Raw genomic sequence first — 22,929 nt, 5'->3', positions numbered from 1 at the left:
GTTAACCTCAAAACATTTTGCCACAGTTTTAGAAGTACGTTTGGGATTATGTTTATTGGGAAAACCCATTTTTGATTTTTATTTTAATCCTGTAGCCAAAGCATATCACTGACTTGATGCTGCGTCCACTCTGCTTTACGGTTAAGGTAGTGTCTGTTTGTTTTAAATAAACACCTGAAGGAAGCATCTTAAGCCTTGCAGAGGAATAGATTTGCACAGATCTGGAAAAATCAACAGACATTTTTTAATGCTTTGTTTCTACATGCTATTATTAGAACAACAATCAAGTCCTCCACTAATGTGAACAACTGCATGATTGCTCGACATATCTGGGAAAGACCGATGGACTGGAAACTGAAATAGGCCTTTAAGTTTGTTGGACGGGGGAGTCATGACTTCAGTAAATGTCAAATGTCAGCATATTATTAAAGCAAAAACTGAAATAGTTTTCAGTGATATTTGGTTTCTCCCGACTTTATACTGTAATGATCTAAGCTGATAGTATACAAAAACATACAGATATTTTGCCAGATTTAACTGGAATTGGCAACAGCTTTATGCAGCATATGTCATTCTGTGTAAACTCAATGTGCTTAACACAAAAGACAAAAATACCTATGTAGTTTTACAACGCATTAAGGCAGTGACAGCAAAATATATCATTTTTTAAAAAAGATGTTGAGTCTATTTTTAGTCACAGATGTAACTGATCTCCGGTTAGCAGGCAGCTTACTCCAAAAACAGCACCACCGTGATTGTCACAGATAATAAAAAGCATAGATATGACGAGAAGAAGACCTTATTTGCTATAAGTATTATAAAATTCGTCTATGTTGCACATAATGTTCTCTAAAGATTAACACGTTATATATACAGAATATAATTTTGCATTATTAGTTCCAATGCTTCTTTAAGTCCCGCTATGAAGCCGTTTTGTCGGGAAAGATCACCTTTTCCCTCCCTGTACCCATGATATCGATTATTCTGAGCTCTAAAGTTAAACTTAGCGCACTTCTATTCACTCTATACCCTCCTATTGGCTAGCGAGCTCGTCGATGTCTAACCAGCCAATCACAGGCAAGTAAGTCGAAGCATGGCACCAGCAGCACTCTGCTTTCGTTTAGCCGTCCTGAGAAGCTAGAGAAGTGAAAGCTAACACGTGGAAATATTAATTTGGGATATTTTGGTATTTATTCAGGGTAGTGTAGTGCCTTTTTGAACTGTGCCTTGACAGCGAAGACCCCGAATCATTAGCTGAGAAAAACATTTATCGTTCAGCTGAGCTAGTTAGCTCGTTTATGAGCTTCGTTATGGCGGACAACGGAGACGATGATAATCAGTACAGAATTAAAGAGGGTGACTACGTTGTGTTGAAACGAGGGGAAATCTTCAAAGCTGTGCAGATTCAGCCGAGGAAGTAAGTTAACAGCTTTAAAGCATTTTAACCACCTTAAATACTTCACTGAATTTGTGCTGTTCATAATATTTTTACGAGAAGCACAGACTGAGGATTAGCTCACATAAGATGCTTTTGTGTTCATTTGTTATTTTCAGATCAAAGCATGTGTGCAGTGAGATGTATTATGCAGATTATACTAACAAACCGCTCTTTCTGTCTCTCTTAGAAAGGTGATTTTTGAGAAGCAGTGGATCTTCCTCGATAATGCAGTGGGACAGCTGTACAGCACCACATTTGAAATTTTGTCTGGAGGAAATCTAAAGCCACATGAGCTCAAGGACACTGCAAGCCCCCTTGGTGTGTAACCTGCTGTTAAATCTTAAGTCTTTTTCATATTTTCAGATATACAACTGACTCTTTTATGCTACCAGTTGCATTTGGACTTGTGACAACCACCTTCTATACCCAAATAAATATGTCATAGACTTTCTATAACCTTTTACTTACAGTAGTGTCTTTGTGTGCTTGTTTGTACCTCCCAGATGCAGTGGAGGCAGGTACAGACAACAGAAACATTGTTGACGATGGCAAATCACAGAAGCTGACCAGGGATGACATTGAGGCTCTTAAAGAGAAAGGTCTGAAGGGTCAGGTACATGTGAAACTTTACAATTTCACATTTAAATGTGTCAGAGTACTGCCTATAGTTGTTATCTTACAGAGTGATGGTAAAAAATACTTTTTTTTTTCATTGCAAATTGGATGGAAAACCAATGTTAACGAGTATCTCTAATTGATGACTTTAATTGAATATATGAAAAATACAGAAGGTAACTCAGTTAATACTGATAACAGTACTTTTGCACCAACAAGGGGATTCCTAAAGAGCTAGGCAGACCTGAAAAACTCTACAGCCGATGAACATTATGTGAAAGTCATGTCATAAAGAAATGGGAACAAATCCTGTAAAGTCATGACACGGGACCTGAGAGATTCATCTGGCCATTCAGCTGATCCTTTCACTGTTTACTGAAGCCTCATCAGAAATGATCTGAGTGGAACAGCAGCCATTTTTACAGAAGGAAATACTTCCTTAACGAAATCTCACAAGTCCACTTCTAATTTGTGAATGCCAAATTACAGAAGAACTGCACTGAGAATCCATGGCGATAAGTCTCATGGAACGATGAATCCTGAGATTCCTAAATAAGAACAGAATAGATCAGGTGAGTGGTACAGCATGGAGTGTTTGTGGCCATCTGTAAAACACAGTGGAGGCTCTGTCATGGTTTGGGACTGTATTTCAGCCAGTAGTGTTGAGGATCTTGGCAAAACCGATGGAATTAGGAACACAGAAAATTACAATCAGATATTTATCCACCATCTATTACCACCTGGAAAACATCTGATTTGCAGCAGCTTCATTTTGATAAGGATCACAAACATAGTGCCAGTGACGTAACCTGGATAGAAATACAAAGAATGGAAGACTATCAGTTATGTATGGGCTCAAAATGTGGTCATAAATATTTTGTACTTGTAAAAAGAATTTGTATGTGTGTAAAGTGTGTTGGAAATGAAAGTCCTCATTACAAAGCTTTCTTCGTTATGAATTAGCATACATGTTTTTATTGAACATTTGAAGAACTAGCAAAAAAAACAGAAACTCTTGTAGAGGACATAAAGTCAGAGATAGAAACGACAAGGAGCAGGTGCATCTAATACAGGTAGAGCTGCTGCAAAAACCCACAGAGCTCAGCAGCCAGCAACAAATTCTGGATCCTTTGCTTTTAGTTAGCAGTTAGCAGCACATGCTGCGTCCGATGTGAAAGGACTTTTATGCTGCGCACTGTGACTCACAGCAATGGTCCCGGGTCAGCCCTGACTTTGTGTTAAACTAATCCTAAAGTAATAATGGTATTTCTAACCACTGATATACCGCAACTTTATCCTTTCAACAGCTGCTGAAAGTTAGGGGACCTAGCTGCTATTGGATATTTATATAGAGATCCTCCAGCTTCAAACTGTATTACCCTTCAAGGACCTGCAGTTCAAAAAAGTGCCCCTCGGACAGCCAAACCATCTGTTCTCTGACTGGATAGTTAAATTTGTGATTGCCATGGCATTGACCAATCAGATGAAAGGAAGAAAAATAGGGTCAAAATTCATACTTGTAACTTGCAGGGTTTTTTTTTGGCTAAGTCCACACACAAATCTTTTTTACACACACACAAATCTTTTTTACACACACACAAATCTTTTTTACACACACAAATCCTGATTTACAAGTACAAAACTGATTTACAAGTACAAAATATTTATGACCACATTTTGAGCCCATAGTTATGGCCTGGACCTCAACTTTGTTGGTGTGGGATCATCATGACAGTCAAGGTCCAAAGAAAAGCTTTGAATGTCCTTCAAGAAGCCTGGAGAACTGTTCCTGAAGACTATTTAAAGAAATTGCAAGAAAGCTGCCTAAGACAGTTGAGGCTGGTCATTAGAATTGTCGATTTCTGATTTATATATAGTATTTTCATGTATGCTTGATTTTTCAATAAAGTGCTTTTTTTTTTTTTTTTTACCTTTTCCCCCGTTTTCCTAGCACAATGTAAAGAAATAGGGGGTGGCATAAGACTTTAGCACAGTACACATCTAAATGAGTTACTGCCTTAGAGACTTGTGTAAACAAGCAGTTAAACATATGACATATTTATTTAAAATAGATTTTAGTGGTTGCACATCTTAATTGGGAACCAACAGGCTTGTTGTTGAGTCCCACATACATGATAGCAAAGTTGTAGGAAAATAAAGAGACAGAACACTTTGTGTTTTTGTCTTTTCGTGGGAACATTGTGTTTTTAGGATTTAATTAAATTGCTGTAATCCAACATAAAGTGAGACGAGCGACTGTATCTGTGTCTGGTCATCACAGGACATCATTAAGAAGCTCGTAGATAACCACGCCACTTTCGGAGATAAGACTGAGTATTCCCAGGTTAAATACATCAAGAAGAAGAAGAAAAAGTGAGTCACTTATGATGGTACAGCCACAGCTTGTTCTGGACTGTTATTTAACGAGCTGTGTTTTAATTAGGGTTATCGGTTGTTCCCGTCTTTTGCTTTTGCAGGTATGAAAATACAGTGATGATTCTAAAACCGTCCTGTCGCATCCTGGCTATGATGTACCACGGCCGCGAACCAGGGAAGATCTGGTGAGTCAGCACGTGAATTTATGAGTAATTGTGTTTTCTTTAAATAGCTGTAAGATGTCTACATGAAACAAATGTTTCCCTGTGCCGCAGCCACCTGCGGTATGACACACTTGCCCAGATGCTAACTCTGGCGAACATCCACGCTGGCAGTAAGGTGTTGGTGTTTGAGACTTGTGCTGGGCTTGTACTGGGATCCATCATGGAAAGAATGGGAGGCAAGTTTCTTCTTCTACGTGCAGTTATTAAGGTTGTTTTTGTCTTGTTTGTTTTGTACTTCTTGCACACATCTTTTCCTTGATCTTTTGAATAAATACTCTTTGCTTCCTCCTCATCCAGGCTACGGATCAGTGATCCAAATGTACCCAGGGGGTGGGCCAGTGCGGGCGGGAGTGGAGAATTTTGGCTTTCCTGCGCATTTTCACGACACGCTGCATGAGTTTCCCATCTGCCACGTCAACGCTCTCTTGGCAGGAACTCTGGACACCAGTGCCAAAGACCCCACTGCTGGTAAGGCTCGCCTTTTTTTTTAACAGTCTTTTCAAGATAGTTACAGCTCTTTAGTTTCAGATGTAGAAGTAAAGCTTCTCTCTTCCGTTTGATCTCCATTTGTTCACGTGAGCATGCAGAAAGTTTAATTCAGTAGTTCAGAAAGTAAAACAATAACCTAAATCCTACTTGACCCGTAAAGTATGATTCAAGAGACTGAATCATACTTTATAGTGTTCAATGTTACGCTGACAAAGATTTATCATTTCAGAGAATACTCATGAAAAGCAGTTGAACTTGGCTGCAGAGAAAGAGCAAAACCAGCCTGAGGCAGAAGAGCAAGGCAGTCCAGAGGAGGAGAGCATGGTGACCAACACTGGTGATGATGCTGGTCAGGACGTGGAGAAAACGGAGAAGGATAAACTCAAAGAAGCCAAGGTGTGTCCAGCGTTCGTGCACTTTCCTTTTTTCTCTCAATCCTCTTAGTTTTGTTGTCAGCAGGAACAGGAGCTAGCCTGCTAGCCTCACTTCACAAAAGGAAGAAAACACAGAGGCACCATTTAGAGTAAATACTCCCAATTCTTTATGCTGCTATGAAGTTGCTACTCGGACTTCATAGAAGTTGCACAGACAGTCAAATGTGGCTTCCATGTTTTCATGGCAAAGAAGATATGTATGGGTGTGCAGATTTAGCAGTAGCTATCATTATGCTAGTGAGGTACTCAACATCTAAAGATGATTTATGTCCTAAAAAACAAAAATATACCAGCCTCGTGTCACTTTGGACTCATAAAAGGAACATGAGTAAATAAGTGCCGGTGAGGTTTATGAAGGTTAGTGAAGTTAAGCTAGATGATTCTGTTGGCTGGACAGTATTCCTCTTTGGTGCAGTTAATCAGTACAGATGTGGACACTGTAATCGTGCTCGTGTGCAGACTAAAGCAATCATACGGAGACCCTTTGGAGGAGGTGGTCTCAGTTCAGTTCCAAACTAATTCCAGAGCAGTTTCTTTATGGTGACGATGTGATCCGACCCAACTTGCAAGTGCACGCGGCAAGATTGAGTCGTTTCTGTAGCCATGTATGGATTGCATTCTCGACTGTACTATTAATACATAATACATAACATAGATGTGTATTAATACATAAAAAATATGAGGGATGAATTTTCCACGTTATTGTCTCGTTCTCATGTGGTGTGTGGTGGCACCTTTGGTTCACTTGGAGGATTAGCTGAGTGAAAAGAAACTAAAACACACAAAAAAACTACATATCTAAATACTCATCTACTGATTCAGACCATAACCAAAAAACAATAGATGTAAAAACACATTAAGTCTTAAAACTATTAAAAAAACAAACAAACAAGGATGACAGTAGTATTTGTTGAAAGGACCAAAGTTAACCCTTTAAAGCCAGTCGGAGCAGGCACACGCTCCGTTTTGCGTAACTATTTTTAAATCCCGGCAGCACTACAACCACGTAAGCTAGCGCAATAAATTTTTTTGCATTTGAAACCGGAGGAGTTGTACTTACATCTTATGCCATCAGCTTATCCTCGGTCACAGTTTCCTTCCACATATAGCTTTGCAAAAACTGCATAAAAAGCGCTTGCAGCAACAGAAACATAATATTCCAGAAACACGCTTTGCCGATCCGATCAGCTGTTTGTAACACTTCCTACGTCCATCAGCACGAACTATCGCATGTCCGCCATGACCTGCCCGAAACCGGAAGTCATTTTTGCGGAAATGTAGTTTTTTACCATCAGGGCCTCATGAGCTTATACTGGTGTTTTTAAAAGTTATGTTTGACTTTATGACTTTCTGTGTCGTTTCTAGGATTCTTAGGACTCATATTGCACTGCTGGAAATAGTTTATTTTGATGCATATGCTGCTTTTTTGCAAATTTGCATTATAATATTTATTTTCGTTTTTCCTGCAGTGTATAGAAATTGGTGTATTTCATAAATAAAACTATGAAGACACTCAAAATAAATTTCCTGTGGTGGGAAACTATTTTGTGCAACTTTTTTGTATTTACAGTTTTGAGGGATAAGCCTCTTAAATTTCTCTAACTAGAAATATATGTTAAAAAACAAAAATGATTTTCAATTTTTTTGTAGTTTATTGCACTTTTTTGCAATTTATGTAATTACTATGCACTTAATGCATGCATATTATTAAAGTTTAGGCTGTAATGGTTGTATTGATGTATAGCAACTTGAAATGCTCCCAAAAATGGCTCTACAGCATGTAAAAATATAATATAAGCTCTGGCGGACTTGGTTCTATGGTAGGTCTTAAAGGGTTAAAAGGCAGCATAAATAGTATTATTGGATGGGTAATATATCATCACTAAACAACTGGACACAGTCATCATTGATGCTGACACCTCATTGATGACTCTCAACAGTACACATACGATCATATGGTTTCCTGACCTCAGGGTTTGTTTGTTTTCTACAGGCTCAGGTGAAAAAGCTGAGACTAGAGGAGAAGCAGAGGAAGCTGGCAGCTACCGCCGCCCTGCTGAAAGGAAGGAATGCCGACGGGTTGGTGTCCGATTTTATTCCTACATCGACATTTCTGTCTCTCATCCCGCTCGTTCTAACATCCACCTCTCTCCGCTCCGGCTCTGCCTTTTTAAAAATGACTCCATATTCAACCAGGTCATTAAAAAAAAAAAAAAAAAGCAATTACAGTAGATCACAGGGATGAGAAATTTATGAATGATTATAGTGTCATTAACTATCTCCATAAAAGTCATTAGAAATTATTTGTTTCTTCTGAGCACGCACACACACACATATTGACTGTTGTACATTGCCCTTTACGGGGTAAGTAAATTGATTGCTCAGCAGCTTCCTCTCATATAAAGAGAAGAACGCCTTATAGTTGTTTTGTGACTGATGGATAAATTGTTACCAAGGTGACATCTGAGACTGGAGTACAAGTGTTGAGCTTGTTTCCCTATTGATTCCCCTCTAAATCACTGCTGCTTTATGATAATCACATTGTCCTAAATCACCCTTTTTGACTCGCTCTCTCGTTCAGCTTTCTGAAATATAGTATGAATGTCTACTACAGGAAGGTAGTAAATCCTTGAGTCTTGCGTTAATGTCTTGCATGCAGCATTAGTTACTGAATTGCAGTATTGCCTACGTACGCATTTCCTGTACAGCTGACAGTGTATTTCATACTAGGCTTGTTTGCCTCATCATCTCTCTCTTCTTCACCTGCAGGCTGGTTATAGCGAGCCGGTTTCACCCCTGTCCCGTCCTTTTGGGCCTGCTCAAGTTCCTCTCACCCTCCAGGCCTTTTGTAGTTTATTCCCAGTACATAGAGGTAAGATCTTCCATGTCCCGTACGGAACAAAGCTAATAAGTGAGATCTCTGATTAGTTGCCACTGTAGTCAGGCTTGTATTTGTTAGACATCCAATGGGGGGGGGGGGGGGGGGTTGCCATATCACATGAATGCAATGGACATTATCACCGCCAAGAGGTTTCTTGAACTTATTAACTTCCTTCATGCCCATGTTGCTAGAAAGAGCAATCTGTCATATTTTCTATGTTGATTTCCGCAGCCTCTCATAGAGTGCTTCAAGAAACTCAAGGAATGTGGCGGCACAGTCAACCTCAGACTCACAGACACCTGGCTGAGACATTACCAGGTAAATATTTGGACTTTTTTTGCATTTGAAGCTATTCTATAATCAAAGTATAATGAAGGTCATAGTCAACAAGCAACAGGGAATAATTACTCAAATCAGCACAGCTAACTGCTTTATCACTGTTTAGGTTAACTAGACAATTACCTCGTTTCCATTAGCATCGTCTCTGCTCAACTCGACTCAACTGCTACTTTTTTTTGTTATTATTTTGATTTTTGTGAAGGAATTGCTCTCATGACTAATTAAGTGATGCCGCTGACTGGATAATCTGTGGCATACAGAGTTGACATTACACTTTCCCATTGACTCATACCGCTTGGACCAACTGAGCAGGTACTAAAAAGTAGATGGTAACAATAAAAACTGAGTTGAAACGAGTCGAGTAGGTAGTAGTGCAAAAAGGCTAAAGGATTTGGACTTTTCATCAAAATGCATTAGCGTAAAGCCTGCTGAATGTCCAGTCTGACTGCGCTTGTTTCCAATTTGGCAACTGTGGCTATGCATTCTATACAGACATGCATACATGCAGGCCTCCAAAACACCAACAGTGCGCAGCAGCTAGAACAACTTCTGCACTTGTGGGAAACATTTAAAGAAGATTTAGGAGTGTGTCTGTGGGAACTGCTGCCCTCTCATCCAGAAGATTTGTGAACTCAGATATTGATGTTCAACGTGAGGGCCTGACCCATAGTTTATATACTAGATCACGTTAAAGATGTTTCGTGAGCTTGAGTTCAGGCTTCTACGCAGGCCATTGAAGTTTTCCACACTAATCTCATCCAGCCGTACCTTTATGGACTTTGCTTTCTGCACTGGGGCACAATCATGCTGCAACAGAAAAGGGTCGTTCCAGCTTTTCCTTTACTGGAACAAAGAGGGGCAGGCCATTCCAGGAAAGCCCAAACTCATCCATCAGACCTCCAGATAGCAAAGTGTGATTTGTCACTGTACAGAACAGCTCCAGAGTCCAGTGTTGGCACCTTTATACCTCTCCGCTTGGTGATGTGAAGCTCATTTGCTCGGTTATGGACATCCATGCCCTGAAGCTCCCAGCACACAGTTTTGTGCTGATATTTATGTCAGAGGAGGTTTGGAACTCCAGGCTTTTTTAACACTGTCTGCCTAAGCAGTCTGTAATGTTACATGGACTTCCACTTTGTGGCTGAATTGCTTTGGTTTGTAAATATTTTCACACTTACAGTCGAAGAAGAAATAAATTTCACAAACTTTTTGCTGCGATAGCATCCTGTTACAGTGTCATGCTCAAATTGATGATAGCAGCGATGTATAAACGTTGAGACCTTTTGAAAGACTGTAGATGGACCCGATCTTTCACAAATGTCTGTAAATGCAGACTGCATGGCTAGGTGCTTGGTTGTTATACACATGTGGACATGGGACACCGTTATTCAAAGATGAAGAGGTGTGGCTCAATATATTTGCCCAAATTAATTACATGATGGTCTGTGGTCTAAGATGTGTGTAGCATAGAACCTGCTAGCGACGTAAGTTGGACATTAGAGTTGTCACACACAGCTTCTGTGGGTAATGTTAAAAGCTCAGATCATGAGTTCATGTATGTAAACTGCTTCATTCTCACTCTTCTTCATCACAGTGTTGTGGATTATTATCTTTCGATTCATTGGTTGTCGTCCCACCAGGATCTATTGCTTAACCATAAGTATTCACGATGTGTAAGGACACAATCCAGAAAAGAATCGAATTCTCCGCTTAGAAACTGCAAGCATTGAATTAATTAGATCAGCGGTCTCCAACCTTTTTTGCGCCACGGACCGGTTTATGCCCGACAGTATTTTCACGGACCAGCCTTTAAGGTGTCGCGGATAAATACAACAAAATAAAACTAGTACCGGTACCGAAAAAAAGAAGATTTATTCATAACACACAGGAAAAGACCCAGGAAAGCCGAGTTAACGATAAAAACGGTAACAAAATAACGCTGAAAACCGATTAAAAACCCTGAAAAACATACATTTCACACCTGAGCCTCAACTCTCGCGGCCCGGTACCAAACGACTCACGGACCGGTACCGGTCCGAGGCCCGGGGGTTGGGGACCGCTGAATTAGAACACACGATGTTGCTGATTGTCCCTGTTGAAGCTTCTTTTATTTAAGAGGATGAAATTCATTTCTAAACACTTTACTTTGGACTAACTTATAAAAACCTTCTACATTTGGAAGCGTCACTACATTACATTAATTGCCTCTGCTCTTGATAAATTAGAGACTCCCTACTTTTGTTTTTCTTTATTTTGCATTCCTATTCTTTCCTATTGCTTCTTACAGAATTGGATACTAAGCAGCAGCAACTAGATAAATGCATGTTTGCAGACTCTCAGGACCAAAGTGTTATTCACCCTCTAACCGTTCTTGCAGAGTTAATGTCTCCTGACTGCGACTCTGTTTGGTCCCTAGGTGTTGCCTGACAGGACACATCCTCTGCTACTAATGAGCGGGGGCGGGGGCTACCTCCTCTCAGGGACGACCGTTGCCACGGACCACTCGAAACCTGCAGGCTCTAAGCAAGCTGAAGAACCAGCGCCAAAGAGACAGAAACTGGAAGACACGGAGGGATAAACAAATACAGAAGCATCAAATCGTTTTAAGGGCACATTCCCAGAGGCCTGTAGGGATTTTTTTTTTTCCTCCTGTGCTGTTGAACTGATTTGACACCATCAGTAGTAAGGGGAGACCGAGTGTCTGGTTTGTATTCATCAGAACACTTTTTCCTGCCGGGTGTGCTCACATCAGTGGAGATGAGAAGTAAATTGTTAGCCAGTTAATAGTTTGTGTGTCAAGAGTAACAGCTTTGGTTTTTGTCCTGAGACAAGTAAAAGGTTTTTTTATGCTTTCCAGATTCTACGTTATAACTTTTATTTTATGTTGTTATTCTTGCAGAAAGTGCCATTTGTTTTATGGAACAGTTGCTGATGCAGCTTTACTGCGGGCTACATTTCTACCTGCACATTATTAAAAAGCAGTACTAAAAGAACCAAATGTGTGACCACTTTTGTTTTTCTTCAAGAAATAAAGGAGAGATGATGGTTTGGTCCCAGAATAACTGTTTATTGAGTGCAGTCAGAACAAACTCTGCAGAACACATTTAAGTAATTATGATCTCATATATGTATATATTGTTTTTACATTTCTCTGAATAGAAACATCCAAGCCATTCCCATGCTGTTTGATTTGATAACATCAAAATATCACAAAAACGAAAAGTCAGCTAAAATGCTTTGGCAAGGCTCCAGGGTTTGTTTGTTTTTTCTTCATTTTAACACTGCAAGCACACTAAACTGGCAGACATACAGTAAAATTGCAATTTTTTTTTCAGTTATGCAGTGTTTTCATGCAACTTGGCTGCAATTTTCTGCAACTCCATATCCATCGCTGCCAGGTTCTGTAGCTCTTTCTCCTGAAAAACACAGATTAACACATTACCAACATTTCCTGCTGCAACAGCTTCACATTTGGAATAGAAATCAGGACTAAAGGATCATACATTTTCTTCTGTTTCCCATGCCACCTCATGCCTGCTTCAAATAAAATATTGTAATTGGTTATTTAGGTTAAATAGTCCCTTGTCATGCTTGTAGTTGCAGTGCTGAAGAACTAATAAATCATTATGCCATCGCCTCCCTAATTTGTTTTTCTGCTTCAAAGACAGGGAGGTCTCTGTAGGCTCTAGTTCTTTTTTTTTAAATGGGTATATTATAACTTTGTTTGCTCTGAGAAGCTGCAGTCATGTGGTTCTTACTGTGATTACTGCAGCACTCATAAAAAGCTGGTGCAGGGAGAGCAAAAAAAAAAGAAGCGCTGCGAGGAAGTCAGCACGCAGATTCAAAGCAAGCCAGACGAGTCGCTGCTCATGAACGCACTGGTTAGATTCTCCTTTATGTTTTGAGGACATGCTCACAAGGGGCGGTTCTTGATGTGCATTTGCACAGATGCTTTAAGCTTTTTGAAGGATAAATCCCAGGATCACGGTGCAGGCTAGAGATGTCCCTAATGAGACGGGCTGCTTTTTCTCCTCGTGAAGCGGTGCGGTGGAGGTGTGTGATGCGCTCCGTGGTTTTACTAGGTCAGCTAAATGCAAATAGTTTACAGAAACAGCTGCAGAGTGCAGTGTGGTTTTTATCAGATTGCGTTCTTTTGTATGAACTGACTTTTTGTAATATTAAATTACCTGTTTGTTGTCTGAACCCTTCTGGTCATCAGTATAAGTGATTTCAAGACTAATTTTCAGTCTTCATCAGTGGCATAAAACACTTTTTTTTTTGCACTTGTGAATGCAGCCTTTAGTTGTTGTTTTTTTTACCTCATGTGGTGTAAGTGCTCTCTGCTGTGAGCTCCTCATTGCCTCCTCTTGAGTAGAGTGGTTAGCCAGCTGGTTTATCTTATGGCTCAGCAACTTGGTCAGTTCATCCATCTGAACAGACAAAAAGGAAAAAAACACATTATGTGTTTACAAAAATATACAGTGAAGTAACAATCTGTTGAAAAATGTCAAAACTAAGCGCTCTTTGATGTAGCACACAGAGCAGTTATATGCAGTTGATTATCTTCAGTCAAACGTCAAAGACAACCTCGTGCTTACCTTGTTTGAGGTTGCAGTGTGTTCATCTGAATCCCTTTTAAACCAGGCTGGGTGGTAGAAGCCTCGGTAAATCCAGGGATTGCGCTTCTCAGCAAGATATCTGAAAAATGGTTAGATTTTTACCAACTTCTTCTTATTTATTCATTTTTTATGGCAGCACATGTTTCATTTGTGAGATTTGGCTTTTATTCTCTGTTCTTACAGTAATCTGCAGTACTTTGTGCTCCAGATTGCAGGCAATGAACCTGCGACACTCAACAGTAGAAGTCGTTTGATGTGAAAAAAATATTTGAAGTACCTCAAAGCTGCGTCTCTGTCCTTTGCCGCCTCTGCGTCTTCTTCCGTGAGCTCCTCATCTCGTTTGTGTTTCTTTTGGTGGTACCTGCCGGGTCTCCAGTTTCTCTTCTCTCTTCCAGTGTCAAAATCAAAGTATTCCTGGCTGCGTTCTTCATCTGGCTCCTCTCTGGCTTCTTCTGACAGCTCTTCATCTCGCTTGTGTCTCCTCTGGTGGTATCGGCCAGGTCTCCAGTCTCTCTTATCTCTTCCGGTATCAAAATCCCAGTCTTCTTGGCTGCGTTCATCATGCGGTTCATCCCTAGCTTCATCTGACAGCTCTTCATCCCGTTTCTGTCTCCTCTGGTGGTACCTGCCGGGCCTCCAGCTCCTCCTCTCTCTTCCGGTATCAAAATCCCAGTCTTCTTGGCTGCGTTCATCATGCGGTTCATCCCTAGCTTCATCTGACAGCTCTTCATCCCGTTTCTGTCTCCTCTGGTGGTACCTGCCGGGCCTCCAGCTCCTCCTCTCTCTTCCAGTGTCAAAATCCCAGTCTTCTTGGCTGCGTTCATCATGCGGTTCATCCCTAGCTTCTTCTGACAGCTCCTCATCCCGTTTCTGTCTCCTCTGGTGGTACCTGCCGGGCCTCCAGCTCCTCCTCTCTCTTCCAGTGTCAAAATCCCAGTCTTCTTCGCTGCGCTCATCATCCGGTTCGTCCCTAGCTTCTTCTGACAGCTCTTCATCCCGTTTCTGTCTCCTCTGGTGGTACCTGCCGGGCCTCCAGCTCCTCCTCTCTCTTCCAGTGTCAAAATCCCAGTCTTCTTGGCTGCGTTCATCATGCGGTTCATCCTTAGCTTCATCTGACAGCTCCTCATCCCGTTTCTGTCTCCTCTGGTGGTACCTGCCGGGCCTCCAGCTCCTCCTCTCTCTTCCAGTGTCAAAACCCCAGTATTCCTGACTGCGTTCTTCTTCTGGCTCCTCTTTGGCTTCTTCTGACAGCTCTTCATCTCGTTTCTGTCTCCTCTGGTGGTACCTGCCAGGTCTCCAGTTCCTCTTATCTCTTCCGGCATCAAAATCCCAGTACTCCTGGCTACGTTCTCCATCTTCCTCGCCCTCCGATGGTTCGTCGCTGCGTTTGTGGAGTGTTTTCTTGTGATGATAGCGATGTGTGGGTTTCCAAATGCGTTTGTATCTCTCCTCCTCATTCTCATCCCCGTGCCTTTTGTCTGCTTCCCAGCGCTCTTGGCTACGTTCCTCATCTACCTCGTTTTCTCCTAAAGGTTCCTCATCTCGTTTGTGTTTTCTTTGGTGGTATCTTCCAGGCCTCCAGTTCCTCTTCTCTCTGTCTTCATCTTCCTCTTCCTCATCGTCTGACCTCTTTTCATCTACTCCCCAACTCTCTTGGCTGCGCTCGCCATCCTCTTCTTCCTCTCCTCGTTTGTGCTTTCTTTGGTGGAATCTTCCAGGCCTCCAGCTGCTCCTCTTCTCCCGTTCTTCTTCCACATCGTTCTCATGTCTCTTGTCCTTCTCATCACCCAGACTCCAGGATTCTTGGCTGCGCTCATCTTCTGGGTTTTCTCTTTTTTCTTCCACAGACTTCAGGAGTTCCTCGATGTCTTTCACATCTGCTGTCTTTGCCACTGGCTCTGCGTGAACTTTAACTATCTCTTCATGAGTTACTGAGGCATCCCCACTCTTCTTGTCCAACGGGGCATGTATAATACCTGTGACAGAGCAAAAGAAATATTATAAACAATCCACAAAGAGCTACACAGGTGCAAGTTATGATGGATTTGTGGTGGAATTTTAACCTTTAGATCAAAAGATGATGTGAGAAAATCAGCACTACTTTTTTTTAGAGAAGTCATGTGAAAACTATGATCATTTTTAATGTAATGCTGCCTGATTTTATACCTGCTCAAAGCTTTGAGCTTCTCACTTGCGCTCTGAGTGCTGTTTTACTCGTCTGAAGGTTAAAAAAATTACTAATAATAACAATCCTGGAATTATCCAACCGATCATTTGTGCTACAGACCTGCTTGGATGATGTCTTTGCATTGCTGATCGACCTGAGAGTCCGGTTTGGAGAGAGCTTTGGACAGAACTTCAACCAAACATCGTGTTACCTGGAAAATTCAAATGAGCTAAATAACAATATAGATCTTTGCACAGAAAATGCTTTGATTAAAAAGCAACGAAACGAAAAACATACCACATCCTCTCTCTGCTCTTCTTTACCAACTGGAAGCGTAAGATTTCCTGCATTGGAATAATTAAAAAAAATATATCTGTGTTAAACATGTAGGTCGATAAGCGAATAGTTTGCTTGTAGCGAATCTGAGGAATCGATGGCGTCTCTGTCCATGGTCCTGAAGAAACTTATTGCACAGCACTCAACAAAAAAGGGGGTGAAAAAAACAGAATGAAAAGAAAGGCATAACTCTTTCACCTACCTGTCAACAGAGCCGTAACCGCCAGCACGACTGGAACAAGTCTCATCGTGACGAGCTGACGGGTAAATCCGGGAAAACGTGACAAAGCTGGAGCTCTCGTCCCTCCGCGGCGGCAGGAGAGAGCTGCGCTGACTGTGCGCCTGCTGCTCTGAGTGTTGCAGCAGAGGAGCGCCTTAAATAAAGAGAGGAGTGGGCTGGAGGTGCGTGGGAGGAACAACCTTAGGCTCAGTTAATGTCATGACTCATTAGACCTGCAAAGAGAGCGACTTGATGGGAATGTCACGCGCGCAATTTCGGCATTTTGTGGGAAGCCAAATTATAATCAGGTTATTGTCGCGGTGCGTTCAGGTGACACGTTGGGTTAAAGAGGCGCTGGCATTAAGAGTTCATGCGGCGTGTTTGTCCTGCTGGTACGGCGGGTGGACACGACACGACCCCGAAGATGTCATGCAACGTGATACCTTACAAGACTACTTTGAAAGTGTCGTTTTCGATGTTCCCAGAGAAGTTTCTGTTTGCTGCTGGTGCTTGTGTCCTCCTTAGAAAAATAGTTATGTTTATTGCAGGTTATGCCTGGTGGCTAATTCTCTTAAAATATCAGTTGTCTCTGGGGTTTCCGGTTGTAGTTATATAATGCCTCCCTTATATTTGCCCAAACGGCTTGGATGTGCGCGCTAAAAAAGTCAGAACTGTACCCAAATTTCCCCAGTGATTCATCCACCTTTGAGCGAGCACCATCCACTTTCCCTTGGGAGCCAGTGGGCTTCAGCACTAGCAGAGGAAAACTAATGGAGATCTGCATCATTAGTTGTTGTGGTTAATCCTGCCTGGTGCGCATATAAGAAGAAAACAAAAGAAAAAATGACTGCGTAGAGGTGTTTTTATTGTTACTGATATTGTTATTGTTGATTTGCCTGCCTTTTTTCATTGTGCAGTGATCTTTCTGGTGCAGTGTGGGCCTGATCAGGTGTGTAATCCCGCTGTCATAGAGAAACACGAACATTTACCCGCTGCAATGTACAAAGTACAATTGTGGGTGTGTGTAAGTGTAGAGATTCTCTTTCCATTCCCAACTTTGTGGGAAACTAGGCTGTCAGTGCCAGGATCTGTGAGTGCTGCTGTCTTTATGACAAACACTGGATTGGAATGAGATGACACATGCAGCGACAGAGCTCAGACGTAGTAAGCCGGCCTCAGCATGGCTAAGGACATTAAAACTGACAAGTGCTGGCATCTTCTTTTTGGCACTTTGCATCATTTTCACTTCCCTGTACAGCAGTTTGTTCTCTCTTTGTCTACAGTGCAATCAGACGCAGGGAAAAAAGGGAAAAAACAACAACAAATCAAATTAAAAAGTGAACTGAGAATTTTGACAATATAAAATGCTTAAAACTTAAAGTGGTTCCATCTCGGATGTTTTTAGATAAGTATTTTTTTACGTACGATGCGAAGCACTGACCTTTAAATGCCACAAAATACATTCAAATTCAATCATGTCTTGGAAAGCATAAGTCCAGAAACTGCAACCGCTGCAAGCAAAATGAGAATATCGCTTACCACAAATCTGACCTCTTGTCTGTGCTTGTCATCCCTACATGACTGGTTATTGACATCTCTATTTGTTACTGCACAGAGCCTCCTTTGGGGCGACTGAATTAATTACTGTTCAGAACATAAAACTGTAATGCCAGATGGTGTATTGCACACACAAGCAATACACACTGATTCTGTGGCGTGAAATATAGAAGGACCATTTTCAAGCTTTGTGTTCAGTGAACAGCAGTAGGGTAGAAGAGCTCTGCAGTTTCCTCTATTGTCTCTGGGGAGGAAGTTATGTCTGAGGCTCACTATTCCACAGTGAGCCATGCAGTCAGTAGATATCAAAAGCACTGAGCCACTGAATTATACAAGTCATGTGGCCTGAACAATGTGTGTGTGTGTGCCCGTAAATGTGTGCTCATTCACACGTGGTTCTGTATATGTGATTTTTGTGGCTTTGCCGCTTTTGCTCCAGGCACGATTAATATTTCAGTGAGCCACGAAGATACACTGTAGGAGCTTACAGGGGATTTCAGAGGAGAAGCCAGAGTGCTCTGCTGGTCTCTCAGAGCACGACTCAGATTGGCTCGTCTGCAGCAACACCACCTCTTTCATCATCTCCATTTACATGAATGAACAAAAGGCAAAGTGGCTCATGATGAACACAATGCAGTGGGCTGCATGAAAGCCTCGACCGCGCTTTGATCTTTGGTGGGGACAAGCTTTGTGTTTGGCTCAAACCTCCTGTGTGACTTTGATGATAGTCCAAGAACAATAGAGGGTCTGTGTACAGTCACTTTTGGTCAAATACACATGCTTTTGTTAATATTCTATGGTCAATGCACCATTGTTTTCTGATATTTTGTTGTGAAGGAGTAGCTTCTTATTAGTATATAGGCACAGTCTGATGTACTAAAGACTAAAGGTTCTCACTAATTAGCATCCATCCATTTTTAACATCTATCACAGCACAATATACCATAAATAGTTTCTCTTTGTTTAAAAGGAATATATCTTGTCTGCTGCTGTATGAGGCCCCGAAGCATTTTAGAGGACTCTGGAAATTGTGTGTTTTGTTTTGTTTATTCAGTAATTACAGCATTGTGTGGGTGGGGATTATTAAGATTGACTGTTGTACTGACAGAAGATGGCGCTCAAAATGTTTTTAAAGCTTTAAGCACTTATTTCTTAAATCCAGCTTCACAGACAGTTTTACGTCTATGTCCATTTCTGAGAGCAGGGCTCAGTGGCGTAAATTAGCCTTTATACATGTAGCGTTTAATGTCACCTTTCATGCCTCTCTCAAGGTGAACTGTAAAAACTTTGGTAATGCCTGATGCAAAATTTGTAGATTTGTAGTAGGTTCTGGTTCCAAATCCCAGGCAAGCCCCCAAATTATGTTAGAGCACCTAAATCAATTGTTTAAAAGAACTGTAAGCATTTTAAATGCAAGTTAATTTTTTTTGAAGTCTCACAATACTAAACCTCTCTCCCAAATTCTTATTTATCAAAACACACTGACAAAACAAACTACCTAAACCAAGAGTGAAAAAAGGCCTTGAATCAACCAGAAAAGTGGGTCATTGTGTTTTCTACTAAGCTAATATTAATCAACCAAACTGGTGAAGCAAAAACTAAAAGCAGTGTGTTTCTAACACTAAGCTTAATCAATTAATCATGAAGGAAAACTGTATTCTTCTATATTTTATGGGGGTTGGTGAAAGATGGAGAGCCCCTCCACCTCTTTTGACTTTATATGTGGCATCGCTCAAATGCCATTTCTTCAGCTATAACATTGTTTGTGCTAATTATCCTCATCACAGTTTAGGTTTCAGAGCAGGATCCACACTGTGATGGGAAAAAAAGTCTGGACCACTTGTGGCTCCTGGTGTTTCTGTTGCTAGATATTCAACAAACAAGACCAAGCAGACCATTGAGTAAAGACGATAGAAACGAATAAGCTGTAAAGAATGAAAATAAAGCTCCAAATGACCCATGAAGGTGTCATTACAGAACAGCTTGGTTGTTTATGCACTCATCAGGCTGTGCCATATCTCATTTTATCCAGATCTGTAATGCTATTAGCGCCTTCATTGTGGCATCAGGGTGCTTTCTCAATACAGCACTCAATGGGCTCCAAAAGGCTTTTGCAAGGATAAAATGGCCTATAAAGAGGATTTAGCTCTGATTAATTGTTTAATTCAGGATCTAGATTATCCTAATTAGCAGCCATGCAGGTGAAGGCTTAATTTTATAATATAATATGATAATACTTTACTGGATGTACCTCACATATTGTTCAGCTTCAGCAACATTTTCATAACAGAATTCAGCTCCTTAATTGAATATCAGAGAGATAACCTGAGGCCAACAACAGAGAATAAATGGGGCTGAATGCCCCACTGAACCTGAAGGCACTCTTTCAGTGTTTGTCTGACTGTGAGCTGCAGACTTGTAGAACCGGGTACTGTAACTGAGGTCTTCTGACACCACCCGTGAGTCATTTTTTATTAATGCAGATGGTTTTAGGATTTTTATTATTTTAGTAAAGGTGAAGATTCTAACGAAGTCTTCAAGGAGAAAAGAATACCAAGTGCCACTTAAACGAGAATAAATATGAATAAAGTGAATGTGGGATTTTCAGGGTTTTCAAGAATAAAGGTCACTGAGCCTTTACACTACACGGTGAGGTCACTGTGTGTTTGCATTATAGCACTGTTATACATCCATATCATCATTTTGACTGCATAACCCACCTCCAGTGAAAACTTATTCATCCAAAATGCTTGTGCGTTTCCTGCTGAATAACATTAAGAGTACTTATTATGGTAGCACAGGACCGGCTCATTTTAATGTGGTTACATAGCTGTTTGCCAAAATGTGCAAATGAAGTATAGTTATTGAGGAGACAGCATCATCGCTACACTCAGCTAAGAGAGCAAAATATCTCAAACTGTACAAGGAAGGCTTGAGCAGACTGTCAAGTTGGTTGCAAGAGCTAATGAAAGTTTTTTATGTGGACCCTGCTGCTGACAGCATGGCACTCAAGGCTGGCAGTAAAATAAAAAGAACTCTATTGAGAACTTATGGTGCTGCAGTTGTAGCAAGAAAAAGGCCAATAAACTAACCAAATCAAGCCAAGATCCAAGACCAGGAGGAAGATTAGTGACAACTTGACAGAGACTAAGGCTGTATACCTTATATATACTATGAACTCAAACAAGACAGGCAAGGATGAGGGAGAGAACAAAGGGGGGAAGTAAAAACATAAAATGATGACCTTCAAAGAATGGAACAAAACAAAACAATTATAATAGTTTTTCATGCAAAGTCCAGTTCAACTGAAAGAAAAGGATGGCATAAAAGAGTTTGATCTCTCTCTAGTTTTAATTACTGTGCAACAATGTTGAATATTTGTCCTTGATTCTTGTATTAATTTTATTTTAAATCATCTAGTGTTGTTTTTCGACAGTCTCTAATAGAGACATGTATTTGGCAAGAGTGTTGAAAAGTAAACAATCCCAGTATATGTTTTTAAACAACAGTAGTAACAACCCGTCTACCACTTCCCCAGAAACTGCATAATCTAGTTTTAGCTTCTGTGAAATTTGTCAAAAACACTTTAGCATCACTCTGCTCAGACAATTCATGTCCACTATTACTCGCCATATATATATTTTTACCCCTAAAACATAACAAATGTTGACTGCTACACATCTCAACAGATTTACCAACCTTTTGGACTGAACCTCTGCAGTGAATGAACATTTAATGTGGTCCTGCTGCATATGTTCTCCTCTCCTGGGTTTAAATAATGAGTATTGATTTTTTTTATGTTAATGTGGCTATCACATAAATCAAATCAATAACTGTGATGAAGAGACACAGACAAATGTTCCATCAAAATAGTGATTAAAGCGTAAGTCCAAGCTGACGCTGAGGCAGTGTAGCATAGATGCATGTGTTTGTATTTTATCAGACCACATTTTCTTCCTAAGAGACATTTAAAAGAGCACTCAAGTTTTTCCATTATTTCCCCCCCGTTTTCTCTCGTCGCTGCTTTTTCTTGCTGGCTTGCTGTAGTTTCTGCCTTTGTTGTCTCATAATACCACGTCAATATGGCACATGAAAGAGCTCACAAGAGGGACGACAGCTTCACAGTCTAAGTCCGTTTGTTCTTCATAGGAGAAGCAAATAAAAGCTGAAAACACTTCTTTTTTTCTCCTCTTTTTAAATAAAAGAAAATGGGAATGGTGTTAGCTTGGCAATACATGAAAAAAAATCACATTTTATAGCTTTACTACAGTCCCTGCACAGGAATGCTCGTGTCTTTTTGACTTTGAGAGACTTTTTAAAATAAAAACACAATATACAAACTAGCTTTTCCATGTCATTGATTTTTGTCCCTACTACTTGCAGCTGAGGAAAGGCAGATAAGACGCAGTGTACTGGAGAACTGCAATTTACACAATGGTTACACAGTGGTTTGGTTTTGTTTTGTTTTGGACACAGTGTCCAGTGTATCATATTGCATTTTGCATGATTATGACTAAGCACCTGAGAACTGCTTACAAAATACCTACAGGGAAGGCTTTATCTCCTTAAGCACACTGCAGAGGTTGTAAAACATGTCAATAACTAAGTAATCCTTTTCTGTGCAGTAAAGCAGTAACTTTTGAGTATAAAAACATGTTAGGGAAAGGCGGTTCACTGCTTTAAAATCTCGACTGAAGTGATATTAAAATTGTCTGATTCTCCCCTAAAGCATCTTTACTGCTGTGACCTTCAACCCTTTACTTGAATTGACACTAATGTTTTGCATTCTTCACAGGAGTGACAACATTGAATGGTCCGAGTCAGGACCGAGACAGCGGTGAATGAGAAATTGGATTATTTTATCTAAATTCTGCCTCAGGTTCAAAGGTTTAAAGCTTGTCAATAAGTGTAAAGCTTCAGTGTGTTATACTGGCCTCAGACAGAGCCTAGGGGTAACTTCTTGATTGCATTCATGGTGAGGCCTTTTGGTTTGAAAGGTAACCTTTGTGCTAGATTCAAATAGGAGATTGCATTACACCAATTGCATCACACCGTTGTGCTCTGCGGGACAATAAAACAATAAATAATTCTTACTATCTGTCTATTTTATCTATGTGTGCAAATCAAAACAAAATCATCTTGCGATTATTATTTGCCATCTGTGACCTATTAACACTGAACACACTTCATCTGGAGATCTGCTGCATATTTGATGTGGGAGCAAACAGCACATA

The 22,929-nt window shown here is 40.7% G+C and overlaps 2 protein-coding genes across 2 annotated transcripts; one reads left to right on the top strand and one right to left on the bottom strand.

The window, feature by feature from the left end:
• Window positions 1-1,123: 1,123 nt before the first annotated feature.
• trmt6 (tRNA methyltransferase 6 non-catalytic subunit) lies at window positions 1,124-12,427 on the top strand. Its single transcript, XM_087852112.1, has 12 exons — window positions 1,124-1,417; window positions 1,626-1,756; window positions 1,942-2,051; window positions 4,335-4,426; window positions 4,531-4,614; window positions 4,705-4,829; window positions 4,951-5,121; window positions 5,372-5,538; window positions 7,570-7,655; window positions 8,346-8,448; window positions 8,689-8,775; window positions 11,213-12,427. The coding sequence occupies exons 1-12, from the start codon at window positions 1,299-1,301 to the stop codon at window positions 11,372-11,374; spliced, it is 1,437 nt and encodes a 478-aa protein (XP_087708238.1). The 5' UTR covers window positions 1,124-1,298; the 3' UTR covers window positions 11,375-12,427.
• chgb (chromogranin B) lies at window positions 11,843-16,421 on the bottom strand. The gene is made up of 7 exons (XM_087852111.1): window positions 16,121-16,421; window positions 15,880-15,926; window positions 15,703-15,793; window positions 13,693-15,391; window positions 13,395-13,494; window positions 13,116-13,226; window positions 11,843-12,212 (listed from the first exon to the last, which is right to left on the bottom strand). Exons 1-7 carry the CDS (start codon window positions 16,164-16,166, stop codon window positions 12,132-12,134), a joined length of 2,175 nt encoding a protein of 724 aa, XP_087708237.1. The 5' UTR covers window positions 16,167-16,421; the 3' UTR covers window positions 11,843-12,131.
• Window positions 16,422-22,929: the final 6,508 nt, after the last annotated feature.

The sequence above is a fragment of the Neolamprologus brichardi genome, chromosome 15 (assembly GCF_056152115.1).
Source record: "Neolamprologus brichardi isolate AB-2024 chromosome 15, ASM5615211v1, whole genome shotgun sequence".
Lineage (NCBI taxonomy): Eukaryota > Metazoa > Chordata > Actinopteri > Cichliformes > Cichlidae > Neolamprologus > Neolamprologus brichardi.
This window is presented reverse-complemented; position numbering and strand designations above follow the sequence as displayed.

Bases quoted from the DNA above. Each gene is read 5' to 3' on its own strand.
- trmt6 (XM_087852112.1), top strand. From the start codon at position 1,299: ATGAGCTTCGTTATGGCGGACAACGGAGACGATGATAATCAGTACAGA. The intron at 1,418-1,625 runs GTAAGTTAACAG...TGTCTCTCTTAG, and splicing joins GTGCAGATTCAGCCGAGGAA to AAAGGTGATTTTTGAGAAGC. The intron at 5,539-7,569 runs GTGTGTCCAGCG...TGTTTTCTACAG, and splicing joins ATAAACTCAAAGAAGCCAAG to GCTCAGGTGAAAAAGCTGAG.
- chgb (XM_087852111.1), bottom strand. From the start codon at position 16,166: ATGAGACTTGTTCCAGTCGTGCTGGCGGTTACGGCTCTGTTGACAG. The intron at 15,794-15,879 runs GTATGTTTTTCG...TGAATTTTCCAG, and splicing joins AAGAGCAGAGAGAGGATGTG to GTAACACGATGTTTGGTTGA. The intron at 12,213-13,115 runs GTAAAAAAAACA...TGTGTTTTTCAG, and splicing joins GAGCACTTACACCACATGAG to GAGAAAGAGCTACAGAACCT.